General features: G+C 40.9%; 1 protein-coding gene across 9 annotated transcripts in view; it reads right to left on the reverse strand.

Moving 5' to 3' along the window:
• Positions 1 to 22581, reverse strand: part of LOC125768547 (uncharacterized) — a 56288-nt gene that overhangs the window by 14391 nt on the left and 19316 nt on the right. For all 9 annotated transcript variants that reach the window (XM_049436350.1, XM_049436347.1, XM_049436343.1 and 6 more), the window contains exon 3: positions 6225 to 6387. In XM_049436350.1, the coding sequence (XP_049292307.1) occupies positions 6225 to 6386 (162 nt within the window). In that variant the 5' untranslated portion in view covers position 6387. The remainder of the gene's footprint in view (positions 1 to 6224; positions 6388 to 22581) is intronic.

Consider the following 22581-nt stretch of genomic DNA (forward strand, 5'->3'; position numbering starts at 1 on the left):
TAGATGCTTACGCGGATGTATACGCCGGTTGAATATTTTTTACGTAGTGCAAATACCGTAAAGATTGCAGATAAACCCACTCATAGCATTACTGAAAAGGATATGACCACAATATATTGGCCTCATCATCACGAACTTGCCATATTGGAAACCCCGACCAAACCCGACCGGCCGGTAGAAAGCGATACGTTCCGTATTTTCTTACGACTTGTGTGATTTATCTGACGAATTCATTTCATCCATTTGGGACAAAACGGGGTCTGCTGGGAAAACAAACACGGGAAGCGTTGATGCAGAAGTGGAGCTCCATTTCCAGCAAGGATTTAGATTTATTCGTTCGGATGCGCCTGTGTGTTTGACTCGCTAAGATACCCTCATGGACCGTGGGCAGCAAAAAGCGTTGGAAAAATCGGAACGCTTATCTTACTCGGTACCAAGCGCAAACAGCAAACACACACGCATCAGGACACCGACCAAACCATCGTATAAAAGCGTTCGCGGTTGTGTTCAGAGTAGCAGCAACACAATTTTCATTGGATCGAAGATATATGAAGAAAAAAGCGCACAGAAAATTTCCTTTCTTGCGTTCGTGCAAAGACGTTCTTCGTCGCTTTGTGTCTCAAGTTTCGTTATGTAGCTTTGCATCCGACCAGCAGCATAACTATACCAGCGGCATAACATAATGCGCGTAACCACGAGCAATCGGTGCCGGAGGCATCATAAACTTGCTACGAAGCCGCTCAACGTCTCAAAACCGCACAGCACGCGGAAACGTGGCGCTTTCCACCGAGTAGTGCGCTCTGCGGAAAATCATAAACATAATATAAACTTATTCATATTAAGCGCTACAACAAATCCATTTGCCGTTGCGGGGAAACACACATTTCTTGTTGCTTCGGCACAAGCCACGGTTTTGCGTTTGTTTTTATATCCCAACCCGCGTACTTCGGTTGGCAGAACGGTACGCCAACATTCAGGCCATCATTTGCCAATCGTTCGAATGTGTGCCGTCATGGCACACACACACAATGTAATTGAACGTAAAGCAAAAAGAACCACAAAAAATACATTCATACATGAATTTTGCATTTATCTGATCTGATATCAAATACACGCCACTGTGTATTTCGCTTTCGGGAGGCGTAATTCCCTTTGATGTGCAAGCACGAATGCACGACAAATATTCGTTAACTTTAGCATCGAGATTTGCCACACTGTAAATGGTAGAACAAAAAAAATCCAGCTAAAATGCAAAAAAAAAAAAACAGATAATCCCTCATCAAATTCCAAAGCTGACTGCAGCCACATTTTGGACGCGACACGATAAAATAGTTCATACAAAAAAAGGGGGAGCGGGTGAGAAAACGAGAAAAGCGGGAATGGAAAACAAACATAAACGAAAGCTTTCCACCGTGTGCCACCCGATGATCAGTTGTGTTGTTTGGTGAAATTTTTCGTAATGCTAAATAATACAAACATAAGCGCCAGAATTTGGTGGCGAAGGCGAAATATAAGCAAAAACCGCTTATCCTTTGTAGGTATCCGTGTTTTCCACCGCATTACATAAATAGCTACAATTCGACCCCGATCCTACACGGGATCCTGCCTTCCCTCCCATACCATACATCTTCCACCTGTGATTACATGACCAAACAGTGGTTAAATGGAGAAAGAAGAGAAGAAAAAAACCGTCCCATTTGAAAAGATGCTCCAACGGCGTGTGTTCTGGTTCGTTTCTATCCCGTCTGGTGCAGGAGAGGGGTTTTAAATATTTTCGACAAGGATTTGTTCCACTTAATACATGCTCGATCCGTCGACGAAACATACGAAACCCAATCACCAGACTTCGACAATATTGGGGGGGTGGGGTTGGGACGGGGAACAAAACCAAATGCGAAAAAGGGTTCCAAGCTCTTGTTGGTCTAGTGTAATGCCAAACCAAAAAAAAAGGGATTTCCCTCCAGTGGGATATTAGCTGATGGTATAGTTAAAAATCCGACTATGCCCCGTGCGGTAAAGCCAAAAAAAAAAGGTGTTACACCTGCTTATCCCTAGGTCCAACTTTTCATCGAAGTTTCTCGGAAAGCCAACCAGAACAAAGGATACAATCTCGTCAATTCCATACGCTCCGTGCCTCAGAGAAAGTTACCTCACACGCACCTAATGTTACTGGAAGGAAAAATGTGCCCCGAGGATAGATGAGACTTGATAGGATACCGAATGAATACGCCGGCAACCGGCCGAAAAAAAATCAGAGAAGAGAGCAAAAAAAAAAAAGAACCCGGCCTTAAGGCATCAAAATTTAATACCTTTTGCGAGTCGTTTCGAGCAGTACCATATTCCGGTCTGGTGCCGATTCCGGTCGTACTACTGTTTTTTTTTTGTTGTTCAAGCTATATCAAGTCACCTATCGGCGAATTTACAAATTTCGGTTTGCAACTGTGTTGTTGGTTGTGTGCAGGGAACTTTCGCGTAGGGACGACAGTAAACCGTAGAAGTACATACGTATGTTTTGTGGCGGATGTTTGTAAATCAGATTAGAGAGATTTTTTTTTTTGCTTTTTTGGTGACATAGGCAAGTGAAACGTGGCCCTACCATGGTGATGTTGCCGCCATGGACCGAGGCAAGCAGTATTGGAACTTTTGGAACTTTTCCCACATTTTACGTACTTACGCGAAACGAAAGGTAAAAGCACAATCTAAATTTTTAATTCTTGTGAAAATTTTATTATAGCTTCTAGCTGCTTATGTATCTGAAAGTATGTGCTCAGTATGTAAGAAAAAGCATTAAAAATACGCCCCTTTAGGAGGATGAGAAAAATTTTTTAATGCCATTGTCTTATGGAACGGATATCATCACTCCTTTCGTTCTTTTCGTTCTTTTCGTTCCTTTCGTTCTTTTCGTTCTTTTCGTTCTTTTCGTTCTTTTCGTTCTTTTCGTTCTTTTCGTTCTTTTCGTTCTTTTCGTTCTTTTCGTTCTTTTCGTTCTTTTCGTTCTTTTCGTTCTTTTCGTTCTTTTCGTTCTTTTCGTTCTTTTCGTTCTTTTCGTTCTTTTCGTTCTTTTCGTTCTTTTCGTTCTTTTCGTTCTTTTCGTTATTTTCGTTCTTTTCGTTCTTTTCGTTCTTTTCGTTCTTTTCGTTCTTTTCGTTCTTTTCGTTCCTTTCGTTCTTTTCGTTCCTTTCGTTCCTTACGTTCTTTTCGTTCCTTTTCGTTCCTTTTCGTTCCTTTCGTTCTTTTCGTTCTTTTCGTTCCTTTCGTTCCTTTCGTTCCTTTCGTTCCTTTCGTTCCTTTCGTTCCTTTCGTTCCTTTCGTTCCTTTCGTTCCTTTCGTTCCTTTCGTTCCTTTCGTTCCTTTCGTTCCTTTCGTTCCTTTCGTTCCTTTCGTTCCTTTCGTTCCTTTCGTTCCTTTCGTTCCTTTCGTTCCTTTCGTTCCTTTCGTTCCTTTCGTTCCTTTCGTTCCTTTCGTTCCTTTCGTTCTTTTCGTTCCTTTCGTTCCTTTCGTTCCTTTCGTTCTTTTCGTTCTTTTCGTTCCTTTTGTTCCTTTCGTTCCTTTTCATTCCTCTCGTAATAACAAAATATGAAAAATAAATATTCTTGTAAAAAAAAGTTTTGCCAGGTTTCTATCGTCACTATACACACATCTGATACGGATTAAGGAAACGTTTGGAGCATTTTTTCTCCATTTCCGGTCGCAGAACGAGAAACGTGACATAAAATCGTCACACATCGATACACACATCGAGGCGATTCTCGATACCGGATATGTGTGCCTCCACAGCAAACACCATCTTACGCCAACCGTACCCAATCGGTTCAGCAGTCGAAAGAACATACAAAAAAGCACAACACCCGTAGAAATAAATAAAATTCCAAAATCACCAACATATGAACCCTTTTGCCACCTTCTTTACATTCGTATCAAATAAAATCTTCCAACTAGCGGCGAGATCACAAAAAAGAATCTCTTCCGACACACACGCACACGTCCATATATACAAAGAAAACCTAATGTCCTAAATCCCTTCCCATCCGGGAGTTCGCACTTCATCTGCAACCCCCCGTTGGGAGGACACACAGGATCAACCAGCCGGAATCAGGAACCAACGTCATAACTTTAATATTGAATGACATCACGCAAAAGGATGCTTCCGAATCTTTACCACTCGCACAACCGTACCGTACCCTAAGATGGTGCCCATGTCACACACTGTAAAGACGGTTTTCCGCAAGCTGTCGAAGTGTGCGCACCAGTCCATTCCAGGATGGTAGGAGATGATAAAGTTTTATTGCTCCTTACCTTAAGCGGGGTTGGGATTCTTTCTTTGCATGCCAGCAATACTGGGAGCGCCCTTGTCACATACCAGGGGCCATGAGCTTTTGCAACAAGCTAGTTGATTTGTTTTACTTTGCGCTTCAACCTTGACTTGCCGTTATTTGATTACTTTTTCCACGTGAGTTATTCACATCCGAGAGCTGAGGGCACCCCAACGGAAGGAAGGAAACGAGTGTTCGGTGTGTTCTTTTTTTCTTTCTCTCGCTGTTTCAATTCCCGGCTATAAAACGTTCCACATGTTTCTCAGCGTCAAATTTCTGCTGCGTGTAGATTATAAAGTCGAACGGAAAGTAAATTTATATTGATCGAATGTATTTAAAGCTCGGTTCGGCGACAAACAGCGACAGAAGTTACAAACATATGCTGTAGTGTTACATTTTTCTAATTTTATAAAACGAAGTTGTAATACGTTTAGATTACATTTCATAAAAATTGTATAAATATTCCACCTTTAAAAGAAGATGTTGGTATGATAAAGTTGTGAATCTGTTATATTCCAAGTAATGAAATGTGGGAGAGAAATTTTCCTTTTTGAGATTATGTAGTCAATTTTAACAACATCTTTCTATAAGATAAGGGGACTATTTTCTATAAGCCAATTCAGATCCTGGCCTACGCTGATGAAATAGACATCATTGGACGCCTACCAAAGGATCCAGCAGACAGAAGAAAACCTCGGGTTGGAGATTAACAAGACAAAATCCAAAGTGATAGTGGCACCACTACTAGCGGCCCTGTTAACGAATACTGATCTACGCAGGAATGACTGCTCTTTTCTAGTCATCAAAAATTTTACCTATCTTGGGTCAGCATCGACAATAAAATTGATATTGAGACACTAGGTTGGTGACTGTTAGCCGGTGTTTCTACAGCCTAAGGAAAATTCTTCACTCAAAACACGCGAAGATCGAAGTTGAAATATATGCCTCAGTACTGCTATATGCCTCAGAGATATGAGCTTTGTACAAAACTAACGAAAGCTTCTTAGACGTATTGATGCTCAGAAGGATTTTTAGCCTCGTATGTGGGGAGAACCCACTATAATGACGAGTTCTGTGAGTTGTACGATGACCTCAGATTCGTGCATTCAAATAGACTTCCCAGGCTAAGGTAGGTTTGCCATGTCATTCGAATGACACCGGACGATCCAGTCGGTCCAGGTCGTCCACATGGACAGAGGAGGCTTGGTAGGACCACAGTAGTTATATTGGAGCGAAAAATAAAAAGCTCAACTGATCAATAAGAAAACATTGAATATATCGGGTTTCGGGACCAAACATCTGGTACGAAAGGTTAAAATCTGTGAAAACAGTGAACTAGACACCTTCCGACTATCACTTTTTTAAATCTGTGACCTACAAACTTTTCGATCAACGATTGGATTCGTAGCCAAACGCCAAAAAATCAATCATTAATTAGTTTGCATTGGTAAGTATCGCTACTTTGTAGTTTACATTGAAGGAATGTACGATCATTTTTCAGACCATAAATGTTTGACCACATGTTTGAAATTGAAGAAAAACACAATTACATCTTGTTTCTACTGTTTTGTACCACAACCAACCTGTCTATAGAGTAATACTTGATCTTGTTTCTCCTTTCGATTGATTGTACCCTAAACTGGTATCACTCGTAAAAATCTGCAACGTTAGCTGAAAGTTTGCCTTCCATCTGGCACCATTTTGATGTGACCTTTGCATGTACAACTTTGTTGAAAAACTAGTTTCACGATCACGCCGTCGCATAGCGCATTCACCATCAAATTATAAACAGATTTACATAATTTGAAAACATCTTATAAATTTAATGTAATGGTTAATAAAAACAAGCGTATTTAAGTAAACGAGGAATTTCACATCCTACGGATGGACATGTTATGGTTATGGACCTACCTGATCGAACGGGCACTGCCTGTGGTGGAGTGTGGCGAGACAGGTGCGACAGATGGTGTGACCGCATCCTAGACTGATCGGTGGGCGTAAGTTCGCTGCAAACTCGTTGCAGCAAACGGGACAGCTGAGAAACTCTGTCCATTGGGGCGCCTGTATTGGCATTCTGTGAACGAAACGGGGAAAGTGTAGCAAGCGAAAAGAAAGGTTAGTTCAAGCTATATTTGAATGTGCAACAAACAGAAATAAATGAATGGAAAAGAGAGAATAAAAACATAATGCTGGTGAAAGCATCAGCTCTAGAAACAGGAAATCATTTCACCTAATTTTAAACCACAAACACCTGTTCCTTCCTGACCCCTGTGTATTGTTATAGCTTATGCTTTCATGCGTTTTGTTTTAATAAAAGAAGAAAAAACGATAAAATATGCAATCCGCTTTGTCTAGTCTCGTGCAACAGACGCATACTAATAATGAAACGGACAAGGTCGTTTGGAAGGTCGTCCGGAGCCGGATATGAGTGTCGCGTGTGGCTTTGTGGACACTAGAGCATAGCGACCCAATCATAGCGACCAACATAAAAAGCACACAGTGGAATTGATTCGAAAAGGAGAAAGCACCGACGGCACTCTGACCGGCTCGCAATCTGCTTGGAAAGCTTGCTTTTCTCAACTATCCAACCATGCTCGTGTTGTGTCTGTGTGCGTTGAATTGATTGCATAAAAATTGACACTACATACGATCGGAACTTTGACAGAGAGAAATGTGCAAAAATGAGTATAACAGATCGCAATGTACGCTGGAGGTTTGAATGTTCAGTCTCTGTTGTTTTTTGCGCCCCCAACCTTCCCTTCATGTGACCTGGTGATGAATTTAATGATACTTATTTCCTACGACACGTCCGTGGCACACCATTCGCTGGGGCGGCTTCGACACTGTCAACGTTGACATTGAGCTGACGCGCATGAAAGGATGATCGACTGAGCGGAGTGATAAGTTCTATCAATCGATCATTAAATGGCATAAAATTTCAAAAGAATTTGTTTTCTGTTTAGAATGATTCCAAAAGAATATCAAAGGAGACCCATTTTGAAGAAGAGAATAAGTTAATTTCTGCTTAAACCTTTTCTTTCAGATCACAACGCCTGAAAGTATGCAATATCACTTATTTAAAGCAATGGGAGTCGATCATACCAAACAAACTAGTTGGAGTTTTTTATACGTTTTGACATTTGGAACCTTATTCCTCTCTTAGCTTTCCATACAAACTGGCAAGCCAAATTAGTCTGTGAATTAACGATTGTTTCCCATATGAAAGATTCGATCAGCTGCTCAAAAACAGGCAAAACAAAGCATTATTTGCAGTAGATCTACTCAAAGTTCCTATATTTTGAAAATGTAAGATTATTTTACATTCATGAAAAGTAGATAAATTTTGTATGTTTTGTATGAAAATAATTTCAAAAAATACCCCGATACAAGCTAATCTTTATTAATAGCATGACATTTGCTCGATTGTTTGTCAGATATTGTCTTAAGAATAAAGCTTTCCAACTTAAAGTATCACGAAACCATATTCGTGATGATTGTAACAATAAAATATAATTTGAATGTTGTTATAAAAACCATTCTTGCTTTATAAAAAAAAAAAACAGTATAATCCGAACTTATTATAGAAACATTTCAATCCCTCACATATATGCTAGACTCATGTCTGACCTCACGGACGCGACGCGTGGCAAACCGTTTTGCTATGACGCCATCCAAAACTCGTCTACAAAGCACGAACACAAACGCCCAACTGCATACACGTCCACGGGCACTTCAATAACAAAAAAGCTTTATAAAAGCCATCTTTTGCTCGGGTGGAACTGGGCAAAAGGCCGTCCGTCAACAGCTCCCCAAATGTGGAATGTCTTCCACGGGTCCATATAATCTTTGGGGCAGCAGCAACAGCAACAACAGAGATCCTCCTCATCATCATCACCATCATCATCATCGCAATCATCGTAGCTACAGCAGCACTTCATTTTCACTCTCGATTCGCTTTCTAGCGAGCTTGATTGGCGGGTCCATCCGTTTTGGGGATTGAAAGGGGGGCCGATCATGATGGGCGGCTCACTCGTGTGCACCGAATTAGAGAGAAGGCCCTTTTTCTCGCTTTCGTAAGCGCTGTTAGACGTCGCCATCAACGAGGGATGTGTCTCTCTCTCTCTCTTCTTTCCATTTACGGAATCTTCTGTCTCCGTTTCGCAACGAATGGGGCTCATTTTTGACAAACATTCCCTAATGTTGGACGAGCTTTGACAATCCCTTCCGTAGTGTAATCGAATTTGTCTGCGACTTTTCTTCAATTTCCTCGAGCTAATCTCGGTCCGAACTATCATCGCCTGCTTCCGGTCAACCAACACACATCCGGGATGGTGTGATTTTTTACCAGAACGATGAAGCAACCAAAACTAAGCAAAAAGTCATTTATACTCCGAACGCCAGAAAAAGGTTGAGATTTAAGGACTTAAAAATTCCATCACTGACCAACGTGAGGTTGAATGAGATTCAAAATTTAATCACTTTCGATGCTGAAGATGTTTTGCAAATTCACACCAATAGAAACCTGAACCGTACAAAAGGGATTGCGACAATATGTGTCGTTTAAATAGACTGCAATTATAAACAAACCCATCGACCCGGATGCGAATGGCTAATGCAAAATGGCCGTATTCTTCAAAAGGGTGACATACTTTTTGTTTCCGAACAAAGAATTCATCTGCACTTTTCTGTCGCAATACGAACGAAGAATGTTCGTATTTTCTATATATCGTTTTATTGTAGAACAAAACAAAAAGCAGCACAAAAATGAAAATATAGTTCAACTTGTCATACAAGCGTAATGAGACCGGATATAAATAAGGTCATACTTGTAGTTGAACTTTTCTAGAGGGTTCCTCTTTGTTTCCCACGCAAAGACAAATATTTTTAATGAAGCAAATCAATATTGTTTGAAAATTATTTTTTACGAATAAATATTATTCCACATTCGAAATCCTGTGCTAATCATGAACGAGACTGTCGCTACAACACGAAATAAGCGATTTTTTTCTGCGCTCTAAGACGATAATTAACCAAACCTACGTCAAAACACCAAAGACATCAACGCGTAAAGTATTTAAAACATAATCCCTTAAGTAGTACGGCAACCAAGACATGGCCAGCATGGCGATTAAAACAAGAACTTCCTTTGCTGGGAAAGAAACAGTCTTGCAAAAGAAATTCCATTGCAAACCTCCGAAACAAAACTGAAGGATACTTCCAACAGCAAAAAACACAGAAACAAACAACGTTGGACATGCCACAAAACCCTGAAAGACCCTGAACGGTTTCGTATATACGTGAGGCCAAGGGCAGGAAGAAAGAATCCGTGGGGCCAACAGTGCAACAATGTTGTCTTGTACACGTCCAGAAGAAATCGATTGCTTGCTGAGCGCGTTTTGGGCGAGTGGGTGATATAAGTAGTGTTGTCGCGACAACGTTTGGTAGTTTGTTTTTTTTTTCATTCTTCTGTTTATTTCTATTTCCACCATTTACATACCCACCAAGAACTGGTAAACCGTATTCCGGTTTTGGGTTGTTTTCTTCCGTTCGTTGGACTAGGTTTAGTCTGTTTTGAATTATTATTTTTTCTACCACAATGCCATACTTATCATTTTTTTTAATGGATAAATTAAATCACGCCTATTAAAATATGGCAACGATAAATCAAGGTAAGGAAAATACATTTACGCTAGTCTTCAATAAAGCTAGCTAGCTAGTCTGCAAATGAAAGTGAAAAATAAATCGAAAAATAATTCACATTAATTCCTAATGCGTGTTGAACCGTTCTAGAGTTCTATTATATCTTCATCTAGGTAGTTATATGTTGTATTGATTATGACGTATTTACGCAAATGTTTGACAGATAGCGATTTAATGCTGTTTTTAAATGACACCAATTCTCACTTGACAGTAACTGTCAAATGCTCATTTCAGTTGTGTGCAACTGACCCAAGCAATTATCTTGAGGTAAACTTTTCTTAGTGATTCTTAGTGAAAAGCGTCTTCAGAATTAAGATTTCTAACTTAAAATATGATAGACCACAGAGACAGTCGTGCAACAATCATTCTTTTGCTGCTGGTAGCGTCCTCTTACGTCAAACTTATAAAACTTTCAAAGCGACACTTTGTGTCAAAACTCTGATATTACTGTCAATCGGCTTACATTTACCAGCACAATAATGTAATTTATTAATACAATATCGTAACATCAATCCTTATTATTGAACAATCACAAAAAAGCAACACGGTTATAAATAAAAACAATGAAACAAACTAATTCCAGATAAAAAGTTTACTAACCATCAATACAAATAAAACCTTCAACATCCCTTCGGTTTCACGCGCTACCTTCACACGACCCTGCTTGCAAGAAAACGCAAGACTGCGATCGGAAAACTTTTGATAGCAATTATGCATCTTCCTTTCCCCCTGTACACTGGAACGATTCTGCATTGTTTGTATCAATTCTCGCTTCTTTATTTTACGCCCAACCTGATTAGGTATAACATCCAAACACGTATGCAAACTTTTATCAGCATCAGTATCCCTCATCTACATGCCTTCAAACGATCATCATGCCCGCAATGGGTGCCATTGTCGGGTTAGCAGCCCGTACCCATTTCGTATCCCTTTTGTTCATGTTGGGAAGGAACAAAAAAATACAGCAAACATGATGTGATGCCAATGCGCGCGTACCGTTGCTGCACGATATCACGCGCGCACCACACAACCCAGCAGAACCCGGTCGTCCAATCACTTCCGTGAAAACCTTTGCCATGTTTGCGCGATTGAGTGGGAAAAGTTGGTCTTTCCAGGCGTGTACATTATGCTGCACCGCAAGGAGATCGGTGGCTAACTCGGAGCAAAAACGCATGCAGAACGTGATGCAAGGATAGAACGCGTGCGCTACAGAAATGGCGTGGCGTTACGAGTAGAAGAAGGGAATGCTGTAGGAGCGAGAAGAGACGATGTGGTGCTAAAGCTTCATTTTCAATGAACCCAATTTTCCGCACAATTAAGAGCCTTTCCTTCCCTATCGCTAGCTTGGTAAAAGTCTTCGGCCGCCACCGCCCCCTTAACGCCGGGGCTTTCCTTTGGGGATATCAGGAGACAGACGAAACGAGCAGTCCGGGCCACATCCGGATCCGTTTCGGAAGCGAAGAGAACGTCAAAGGCAGTGTGGGGGATCAGAATAGCAAAACGCGCGTAAGTTTACGTGCTCGCTCTCTCTCTCTATCTATCTCCCTTCCCCGGACAACCCTTTACCAAAATTCTTCTAACTACCTCTGGACGTTGGATTCTTAAGCAAGTAAATTGAATAATACAGTGAAGGATATAATAGTGACTGAAGCTTCCAGCTGCCAAATATTTTGTTATGAGAGAAACACTTCTGAGATTTGTTTTCGCATTTTTTGAAAGTATTCTTTGTAAAATAAATTAAAGGAAATATGAAAAACTATCAATAATAACCCTGAGAGAAGAGATATACATTGAAAATATAAATATTTCAACAAAAGATAACATTAAAAAGTTTAGAAGCTTATTGTTGAAGTACGAATGAAGTACATAAGATGAACGCACTTTAGGATTTTTGGAATAAACAGGAAAAATGGAGTGTCAAGAGTCTCATAAGGTATTAAACGGGATCGAATAAATTATCACGTTTGTGTTAAAATTATGCTGGACGTGAATTCTTGTCTTTTTAGACACTTCAGATCATTTCTGCAAAGAATTGTTTAAACATTAAACAACAAAAACAAGTTTCTGTAGCAAAATTATCCATTATAAATTAAGTGTTTTTTTGGTAACAGAAACTGTGATGTGTCACATTTATAAAACTAGTAATTAAGTAAATAGAGGAAGTCCCAGAAATATACTATAGCGCAACATCCCGGAGATCCCTAAATATCCACGTGTCTTAAATCCTGAGATATTTACCCGTTTCCTTGAATTTTGCACCATTAAATTCATTGAGCTCTCAACCAAACCAAACCAAGGCATAGTTGCTTGAAAGACTTGCCCAGCTATTAACCTGGGTAAAAGAAGCAGAACTCATAATTGAAAAAGATGCTAATCGGAATATACCTTGCCAGCAATAGATTAATTCTTCCATTTTAACATCCATTAAACACATTCTCTGCAGTGTACGTAACGAAAGTTTCATTCCTTCCTCGATTCCTCGAACACGATTCCTCACGAGAAAGCTCACCAACGGGGTTCTTGGTATGAAACCACCACCGCGGTTCAGCTGGTTGGCAGTTTTCCATTAAAGTTTCAAACCGAACGGAAACGTGCACGCACGCACCAGGGCAGCCCGGCCCGGGCATGAGCACCCGAAGAGCAGCAGCAGCAGTAGCAGACCACGCGGATCACCTTCTTTTCAGTGCTTTGCCTCGTTTGGTCCATATTACGCGTAATACTCACACGGAAGCCAGTAGCCCAGTAATATGGGTGTGTATGAACAGATCCCCCACACAATCCCCGTAGTTCCTCAGGGCTTTACAAAACAACACGGCATCACGCGCTCGTGGCTGTACGATCGGTGTAGTTATTATTCATAAGTTTTTGCGTAGCGCAAAACCCCACCCTTGATGCTGTACGCAAAAGGCAAAGCAAATGCCACAAATGCCACAAATAATGCCCGGAGACCCCCGTCCGGAATTTCTCCCTTCTCCGGTAGAAAGCACCATCACCTATTAGGTGCCGATCTTGTGCTTTTCCGTGTGGCTTATGCATATCAGTGTTGCCTTTTAGCGTTAAGGTTTTGCATCCCTGTGCATACCTAGAACGATGCGATGTTTTCCCTACGTCCGAAAATGTATTGCACACTGAACGATGCGCATCAGATTAAGTTGATTCTTATTATGAAACAAATTATTCTAATAAACAGACTACACCTCATTGCTGAGAATAAAACCAGAAACCATAAGGAAACTTATCGCACCGGTGCCAGCCCGTTTTGTAAAGCTTCCCATTTTCATTTTGTGCTACAAATGTGCTTTAGCAAACATTGTACACCGAACGCCACCACCGGAGCAAAGGTCACATTCACGGTAACAATGGTACATCGAAAGCGTTTGGAGACCGGAAGCCGGAAATCGGAACTTTTATCCATACAATGGCTCGAACTATTACAACATAATGTTCTCCTTTTTTGGATCCACATCCACTCTTTCTCTGTCTCTCGGTGGCCGCTCGACTCTTCGGGGACTTTAGCATTAACCTTTTGTAATATTTTACCATCCCGCAGCGTTGCAGCAGCCCTTGTGGCCAAACATGGAACGATGCTTTTACATCTAATGAAAGTGCTCTGCTACAAAGAAACGGAGATCAACCGTGGTCTACTATACGGGCAAGCTTACGAAACGGGGAACCGAAAAGGGGTGTTTGCCAAGATGGGGGGTAGGGAAAGCCCAAACAAATTCCAAACTTTTTCCTTTCTTTCCCTTAATAATCCACCCCATCGTGTCTCGGGGTTTGTGGCCGTTTCGTCCGCTTTTCGCTCAATTATTTCCGCAACGCTTCCCCCCTAACTCGTCGTGCGCGATCTTCCGTACTTCTTCCGGTTGGCGAAACAAAACCAACACACACATACACACAAAAAAACAACCCCCTTGTCAAAAGTATAAAAACGTGAAAAATAAATTAGAAAGAGTCAGAAACTTCACTGCCAAAGCCCCCGTCGTTTTGGTCTGGGCCGAAATCCAGTGATGGGTGGAGCGGTGTCAGCTGCTCAGGGGCTCTCTCGCGGTCGGTTAGGGAGACAAAACTTTCACCTCAAAATTTCGGCTTCGAGACACTTTCGTTAACGAGTCTTGGCCGCTATGCTTGGTATGTGCCTCTATACTGACACGCGTTCGTGTGCTTGTGCGTGCGTGTGTGTGTGTATGTATGAATAATTCCCAAGGAAGACGATGTACCAAAATCGGAAGATTTCACTGCCAATTTCGATTAGATTGTGTGTAAGAACATAGTACACACGGACCATAATTACCATCCCGATGGTATCTCGGGTGTTGTTAGATTTGTAGCGAAGGCCCGGTGTGGCCCGGTGCTATGAGATCACAAAACCTGTCGCAACATTACTTTTCCCAAGACATCTAGCATAATAATATTTGGCCACACCGGTACCACAACGAACGGCTGGCGGCGGCAGGATGGTGAAACGATCAAGCTAAAGCCAAACTATCCCCGAAATGCCCTTTTAGCGTAACGTTCTTCGCTGTAATCGTGTCGGAGTTGAAGGCGTGCCATTGTAACCCTTAAGGTAAGTAGGCCCTTCTACTACTATGTCCTTGCTTAAAATAGGGATATTATTTTACAAACAAAATATAAACTTATTTTCTTATTACGTGTTAATATTTACAGTGAACGTACTAAGGTCCATTATTTACTATATACTATTTGCTACTCAAAACGCCTGAAGGTATGCAATTCATAAACCAAAGTTTCGTTTTCACAGTCTATTAGATATTAATAGACAATAACGAATTCAAGATATTGGAAGAGTGAGACGACTAGACTTCGACTTTCTTTTTCTTCGTAACTTAACTTAACAACTAAGCCAACGTGGTCAGTAAACGTCTCGCCGCTAAGAACCAAATGTCATAAAGCAATACCAGAGGCGAGTTTTGAACCGCCGATGTGAGAAATTATTAAATAGCGTGTTCAATATACAAAGTATATAACAGACTTCGTACAGAAGTTACTAATTCTTGTAACAATTATGTCACCTAATTATAATTGACAAGAATAATTGATTAGAAGTCATTTATGTCAGAAGTCAATGTATAGAGCCGATCGCAAAGAATTCTGAATTACCCCAAGTTCTTATTGCTATCTTGGGAAATGTTGCCAATACGTAGACTTTATTCGGCTATTCTCATGAACCCGCAATATCATTCAGATTCAGCTGCATTTTGTGGTAAAATTTCTTCAAGGGTTAAACACAACATTCTTGATATATTCAGATGTGACCAATCAAGACCCAATCCATTAAAAACTTGACAAAAAAATTGATTTCCAACATCACTGTAAACATGTATACTAAAATGCTTCAAATATTTCCTCACACAAAAAGACTCTCGACCTCGGCCTTGATTTTTTTTCCTTCAAAAAGTATCAAAACGTACCCAAAACGCCGTATATGAACAGCGAAAGCTTAGCCCCAAATATTAACCTCTGTTACGAAAACTAATAAAACTGTAACAACGTTTCATTTTACACACTAATCTGATTTTCGCAACTTCGATCGTTCGCTTCGCTACTATACCCTCGAAGGTTAAACGGGGTAAATGAAGAACACTTGCTGTCCTGATTGTTGCAGCACTTTTTTCTTTTTGCGCACCGAGAACGAAACGAAGCAGGTAAGGAAGAAACCAATTTCAATTCCATCCCCATCGGCCATCGTACAGCGGCCATCTCTTGGGAGTAGTTGCCGGAATGGATCAGTAGAGGGTGAGAAGTCAACCTCTTCTACTGATATCGCTGTGTGCTCGAATATCTTGTGGTCTTCTCAAGTAGATCTACCACAATGGCAAAGACGTTGACGTTGATGCGTTTCCCTGTCGCTCGTTTCGTTTTGCGCCCCCACCAAAGCTGTAACCGTAAGTTTCCTCGGAACGCAAAGTAGAAGTGTTTGTGTATTTTCCGTCAAACGCCCAACAAAACGCCCTTCGGTTCCGGTAGCTCCGAGCATGGTAAAACACGAACTGAGCCCTTCTCCCATCACTTCAAAACCACAGAGAAAACCCCAAACCCCAAACCCCAAACTTGTCTATCGGTTTTACTATGAAGGAAGAAAAATGCTTTCCCCCAAACATGGCTGTACCGAAATAGTGGCGGGAACACAAAAGAAAGGATCCTTTTCCTCGCTAAGCTGCTGATGCCTGATTGGGAAGCACGCGGGCGCGCGCCCGCCTTCCGGTCGGTTAAAGTTTTATCGTTATTTAGCAGTGCTTGATGAACCATTGTTTCTTGTGCTTCATTTTTATGTACCTCTTCAAATTGAGATGGTGGAGGGAAAATAGGTAAGCTATCATCCTTTCCGCCTTTCCGAAACACAATCTCGCACAGAAAGCCGGTTAAGGCACAAGCAGAAAACGATGGGAAAATGCTCAAACCCCATAAAACAGACGCGGGAAAATTACAATTACATCGAAACCTTAACCCGTACCCAATTTTTGGTCTGAGATTTTCGACCAACCAATTCCAAACTCTTCCAACCCCAACAAACCCGGCAATGGGAGGGTGCGAAGAGGGTGTGAGTGTGTGTGTGTGTGGTTTGGAATAGGAAAAACCGCAGCTTTTGGAATTGGAAAGCAAAAACAGCAACAACAAAAAAGACCAAAAGTTTGGAAAATTTAATCTCCATCAAAAACTTTAATTCAACATCCGGCTTGAAGAAGGGGAGGCTTGAGTTTGGTAAATAAAGTGGGAAGAAAAATGCCTACGGACACAGTCCGCCAATTTAAATTGGTACAATTTTTCAATTGTGTTGCGATGCTTAGGGAAGTGAATTTATAAATGTCGACAAACAATTACAAAAAAAATTCAAAGAGAGATTTAATTATTTATCGTGAAAATTTAATCGCGAAACTTTGAAGGATGATAAAATGCTAAATCAGGTATTTGGGAGAAAAAGATCGAAAGTCAAAGTTGTTTTTTTGTCCACAGAATAAATTCAAACCAAATGCAAACATTATGTGGCCACAACCAACATTAAACGGATTAAATGAAATTGAGTTTGTTTTTCTTTTGACACAAAAATGATTGAAAGGACACGTCCGGGGACACGTATTTCGTCTCGATGACTCGATTGTTGCATTACAATGTTTTGCACAGAATATTTATTAAGCTTCACACACAAACGGATTTCGATGCTGTCACACATTTGCCCAACGCGTTGGGCAAACAAGGTAAGGAAAATTCTTTCTCCTGTTTTTTTTTGTTGGTTCTATCCTCCATCTTTAGTTTAGTGTGTTCCAGTGTTCCATATTGCTGGTTGGAAGCGTTTCGTAACATCGTATTTTTGACCCCGTTTTTTTTGTTGTTGTAAAAAGGGAGAAGGTTTCGTAGCTTTCCATTCGTGTCACGTAATCCGACCATATACCCCCCCCCCCCAAACAGTTTACACAACGGTTTGTAAAGCAAAAATGATGGAGAAAGGAAGAAGGAAAAAAATACAACGCAAGCAGATCGCGTGGCAAAGAGGTTTTCCACCAATCACGCATCACGGTGCCGACAGGAATTATGTTTTATTTTATTTTTCTTTTTTTTTCCTGTGCCATGTTCGAACTTCCGGAAGGCTTACGTGTTTCGATACTTTTCCATTCACCCATCTACCGGTCGGCCAACACAACACACATCATCTCGTGACTGTATTAGAACGTCAAAAAGCCACAATTCCTCTGTCAGCGTACAGGAAGTTGGGGATTTTGGTTTTTTTTTTTGTATCTGGTGCTAGTAACCCACCCACAAACAAAGGAAAACAGCGCAAAAGTTGAACACAAAGAAAGAGAAAAAACATACAACATGATACCAATACGGAGCTAAGATAAGCTAACCGGATTTTCTTCGTTTTCGTCGTCCACCTCTCCCAAAAAAAGGGGGCAAAGGAAAAGTTTTGATCTTGTGTAAAATAAAAGTACTAAAGTCCATGTTCAATGTTCTGTACGGACCTTCAACCCTTTTTTGTTTTCGTCTTTCTGTCACTTCTTCGTCTTTGATTACGTTTCATTTATTGTGATACGGTACCGTGTGTTCCCGACCATGTAAAAACGGGATCTCAAATCTTCGACCTTACGGGACACCAACATATCTAATAATGTCGTATGCAATAAACCCGCAACCGTCTCGCAATCGCGTTAGGATGAAATTGAATTTTTGTCGGCCTTGTTTCAATGGCCGCAAAAAACCTTGAAGATCACACAAGGGACAGAAACAACGAACAAAAAAAAAGACGCCACGTTACAAAACCTCAAATATTTCCATCATCATGAAGAGAAGCTTAGTTTGGCCGCTGCGAAAAGGGATCCGGAGGAACTACCAAAAAACGAGTTGTCGAAATTCCCAAGAATCAAAACCAAAGTTTGTTGGAGTTAGGGTAAAGAAAACTACGAACGAATTGACGAGCAGTCAATGATTAGAAAACAGAAAACTGATAACCTTTTTTTTGCATCTTGTATCATCTCCGACGTCGACGCAAAATGGAGTTGGAGAAAATGAGGCACATCCCAATTTCCCGAAGACATCGGAAAGGCATCCATACGGACTCGGTGGGATCTCACCTAAATCGAGACATAACCTTCCAAGGACACCCATTTGCCGGTCATAAGACCCGGCACAGGGGTTGAACCCCTTAAAATGTGTGCGAAAAATGAAGCCATCTCTCGAGCAGCTTTTATTAACGAAATGAACTGAAAATTGAACTCATTGCAAAAAAAAGAAGAAAACACTAAACTAAGTGATGAGGGTGAACGATTTTTTGGCCTTTTAAGTTTTCATCTGGAACTTAAAAATGGTGTTAATATTGCTAAGAAAAGATTTTCTTATTACGTTAAAATCCAATAATTTTTTTTTTGGCCACAAATGTTGAACGTTTACAACCGTCCCATCCCCACAAAAAGCCATTATCGGCTCCAGAGGGTTTCCGAGTGTAACGATAAGTGGTTTCACGCAAAACTTACTGCCATGCTCTACCATGGCTGTATCAAAGTATTGCCTAAGTAAGACCACAACTTGACCGCTGCCGGGACCGAGCAAACCAATCTTGATGCTACACCGCAATTCGATCCGGGGTTTTTTCCTTCTTGGGTCTCCCGACGACAGCAATCATGCTGTCTCCTGGGGTCATTTAATTAGCGTTAACTAGAACTCTCTGGCAACTCCCAGGGTTTCCGGGGTTCTAAGGGAGCTTTTCTTTTGGCCCGAACCAAAGGTTATGCGACAAATGCTAACAGTCATGAGTTCCGTTTTTTGTTTCTTCTCTCACGCTTTTTGGATGTCCCCAAAATAAAACTGGAAGGACCGAAAGTACCGACAGGATATTACACTTTCTCTAATGCGTTTCAGTTCTTGAATAGGGCATTAGGGACGGTGCAAAATGGTGATCACATAAAGTAGCCAGCAGCTTTCGGGTAAAAATGTTCACCGCAATCTTCATTCCTTGCCCTCACCCACTGCCCTAACGTCGTCTACGATAAATGAAATGATTTTTTCTTGCTGGGAGGTCGTTCTTGCTGAGCAGAAATTAGTGTTTCACAATTTAGCGAAACCTTTCCTTTTTGGATGGAAAAAAGGAAAATTCCCTTGTACGAAGGTACACATTACGTATAGACGGTTTGCCATCAAATCGATAACTTTTAAGCTCCCCTGACATAAACATAAAATTCTTCGATACGAACACACGTCTAAGTGTGTCTTTGGTTCGAGGAGGTGGCTAAAATGTCTCAATTTCAACACTACACGCTAACCCCGTTCGTAGCCATAAAATGCACCGAAAAGATATGGAAAAAAGAAGAACATGGGGATAAGATGAAGCGAAAACCATCCAATGATACGCTCTAATTATGTGCCATCCAATCAAAACATAATGGTAACGCGCGTCAGCAAGTTTTTCCTCGATGATGAGTAGAACACCCGAGAAGATGCACTCGTGCGGGGGATGGGTGGGAAAAATGGAAAAACGTGCAAACGTGACCGTATCGTCTAATTCACGCCCCACACCCCTGAACGGATAGGGGTTGTCATCTTTGTCAACCTCTTAAGGGTTCGGTGATCCTTGGTGTAACGTTTTCTTTTTCTCTCTCTTTCTCAAGCTAAGATAAAATCCAGCGGACGAGTAAAGACAACAAGAATTTCAGCGAAGAAACTAAAACAGGATAATCAAAAAAAAAAATGCGAATTATTTATGTATAAAAATTATGATATTTGTTCATAAATTTTATATTCAACAATTTACGAGATGAATATATTTTTATTCGTCAATAAATTCATATTATTTATATATAAAATGTTATCAAAAATTAATTTATTTTATTTGCATAAATAAGTAAACATCTCTACGCACATTTTGTCGTACAGATCTGTTACTGCACATCATGCCTGACAAGATATAATGTTGAAAAAGTATGCTGCACACTGCGAAGAAAATGCATCGCCTACGCAAGCTACAAATCGGTGACATTCCCGATCATCGGCATGATCTTCATCACCACATCGCACACTGGCATTACCGCATGAAATGCCACATCAACATCGAAGTGAGCAAGTCAACCAAATGGGGACAGAAAACCATAACATCATCATCAGCAGCAGCAGCGATGATATGACCAAAGTTACTTTCTGTGCAAACGTTCTCCACCCCCAAAGATGTTGTGCGGTTTGTGGTATCCCCAAAACAAAAACTCTAAGTTTTTTTGATGTTCAACCAGAGATTCTCGGAAACATCAAATGAAGAAGATAGTTTTTTTCCTTGTGAAACTTTTCAACTTCATAATAATAATTCCCAATGATCAATGAACCAATAAAAAGGGATTAAAATCTTAGTTAAAACGAAGGTCTAGAATAGAATTCTTGTGCTTAATTAAACTTTTCAAAAACTTTAAGATAAGAACCATTTTAAATACAGGAAGCATGGCCGAACCGTGGTCACTCTTTCTAGAAAAATGCTTTTCTTTTTATTTTTTGAAATCTTGAAATTTGTCGAGCAGCTGATCGAACATTTTATAAAGGGAATAAAATCTAACCCGAAATACACAGGCTAATTTGACTTGCCTTTTTGCTAAAAAAACATGAAAACCCTGGCAAACATGAAAACGAATACAGAAAAACAAATTAACTAATAGAAAAGGTTATATTAAAGGTTCTTAAAACAGAGAAAAAATTGAAAAAGAAAAAAACATTTTCAAGGAAAAAAAATAAAATACAATAATAATAATAAATAATGAAGTAAAATAAAAACAAAACAATATTAACATAAAATGAATATATAAATCACCAAGGCGTGTTAATCAATCTAAAGAGTAATTGCAGCACAACACAGTAAAGATACTAAACGAACTAGTAACGTCGAAAGAAGCGAAACGTTCTCCTTCTGCTGACCGCAGCTATTAGGAGTGCATTACACCTTACCAGAGCACAGCATTGCAGCAGCAACCTGTTAGTAATGCATCTCTCCCATATATGCAGACCCACACACACACACACCTCGTTGGAATACTTCCTGGACCACCCCGTCACCGGTTCCCTTTTTATGAGTTTTCTCAGTTATGTTACCCAACAGACCAAACCTTTCCCGACCCGGTAAAACGTTGTTGCAGGTGCAGCAAATGAGCCGCGATGCAGGCAACAACAACAACAACAACCACAATACACACACACACTGTGTGGTGTCGTCGGCAACAGTGTAGTCCAATGGCTAGTGCATCACCACACACCACACCAAACGAATGTGTCCGCATCCGCTTCAGAAAAGCAAAAACCGGTAATGGCCTGATTACGTGCCAGCCACGTAGTCGTCATCGTCGTCACCGTTTCTCGGTGGTGATGGAAACACTAATTAGTGCCCACAGCATAACATAGCACACACCGCACACACACGCACACACACAGACATGGCCAGACTGGCCAAGCTGCAGCACGCATCGCGCACACACACTGTATGGAGAGTACTCTTACGTTCCCATTCGCTTTTGGTTGTGCTTACACCTTTTTCTCCGTGTGTTTAGCGCACGGTTTGGAAGGATGGCCACCCCTACCCCTTGGGAGGAGGGTCGTACTTCCGCACCTGATGCGAAAAAAAGGGGAGCTGGAAAATTTCGCATCGAGGTAATATGTAGGTGCCACTAGGAAAGCACTTTTCTTTTCACATCGAGGGAAAAACCCTGGCTACACTATCCATTCGAGGGGGGGAAGAGGCCCTAGAGAAGCCTAGAAGTTCGTAACGAGACATGGTGGAAAACGCAGTGTGCAATAGGTGGTTGTGTAAGTGGTACTTTTTTTGCCTCTTTTATTTAACCTCAACTAGGTGCTTTGCTTTGTTTGTGTCTTACCTATTTTGCTGTCTAGTGCAGACAAAAAAGGAAAAGCGGCGAACGTCTCGTAATCGTTTCACAGGAGGTGTATAAGGGTAAAATGGGGAGGGGGGGCTTTTCATAAATTTTCCAGTTGACCATTTTTATGGCATTTACCGACAGTCGAGCAAAGATAACTCCCACTCATCGCACAGTGAATGACACAAAAACAATGGTCCAGCAGAGCTTATATT

Source organism: Anopheles funestus, chromosome 3RL (assembly GCF_943734845.2).
Source record: "Anopheles funestus chromosome 3RL, idAnoFuneDA-416_04, whole genome shotgun sequence".
NCBI classification, from domain to species: domain Eukaryota; kingdom Metazoa; phylum Arthropoda; class Insecta; order Diptera; family Culicidae; genus Anopheles; species Anopheles funestus.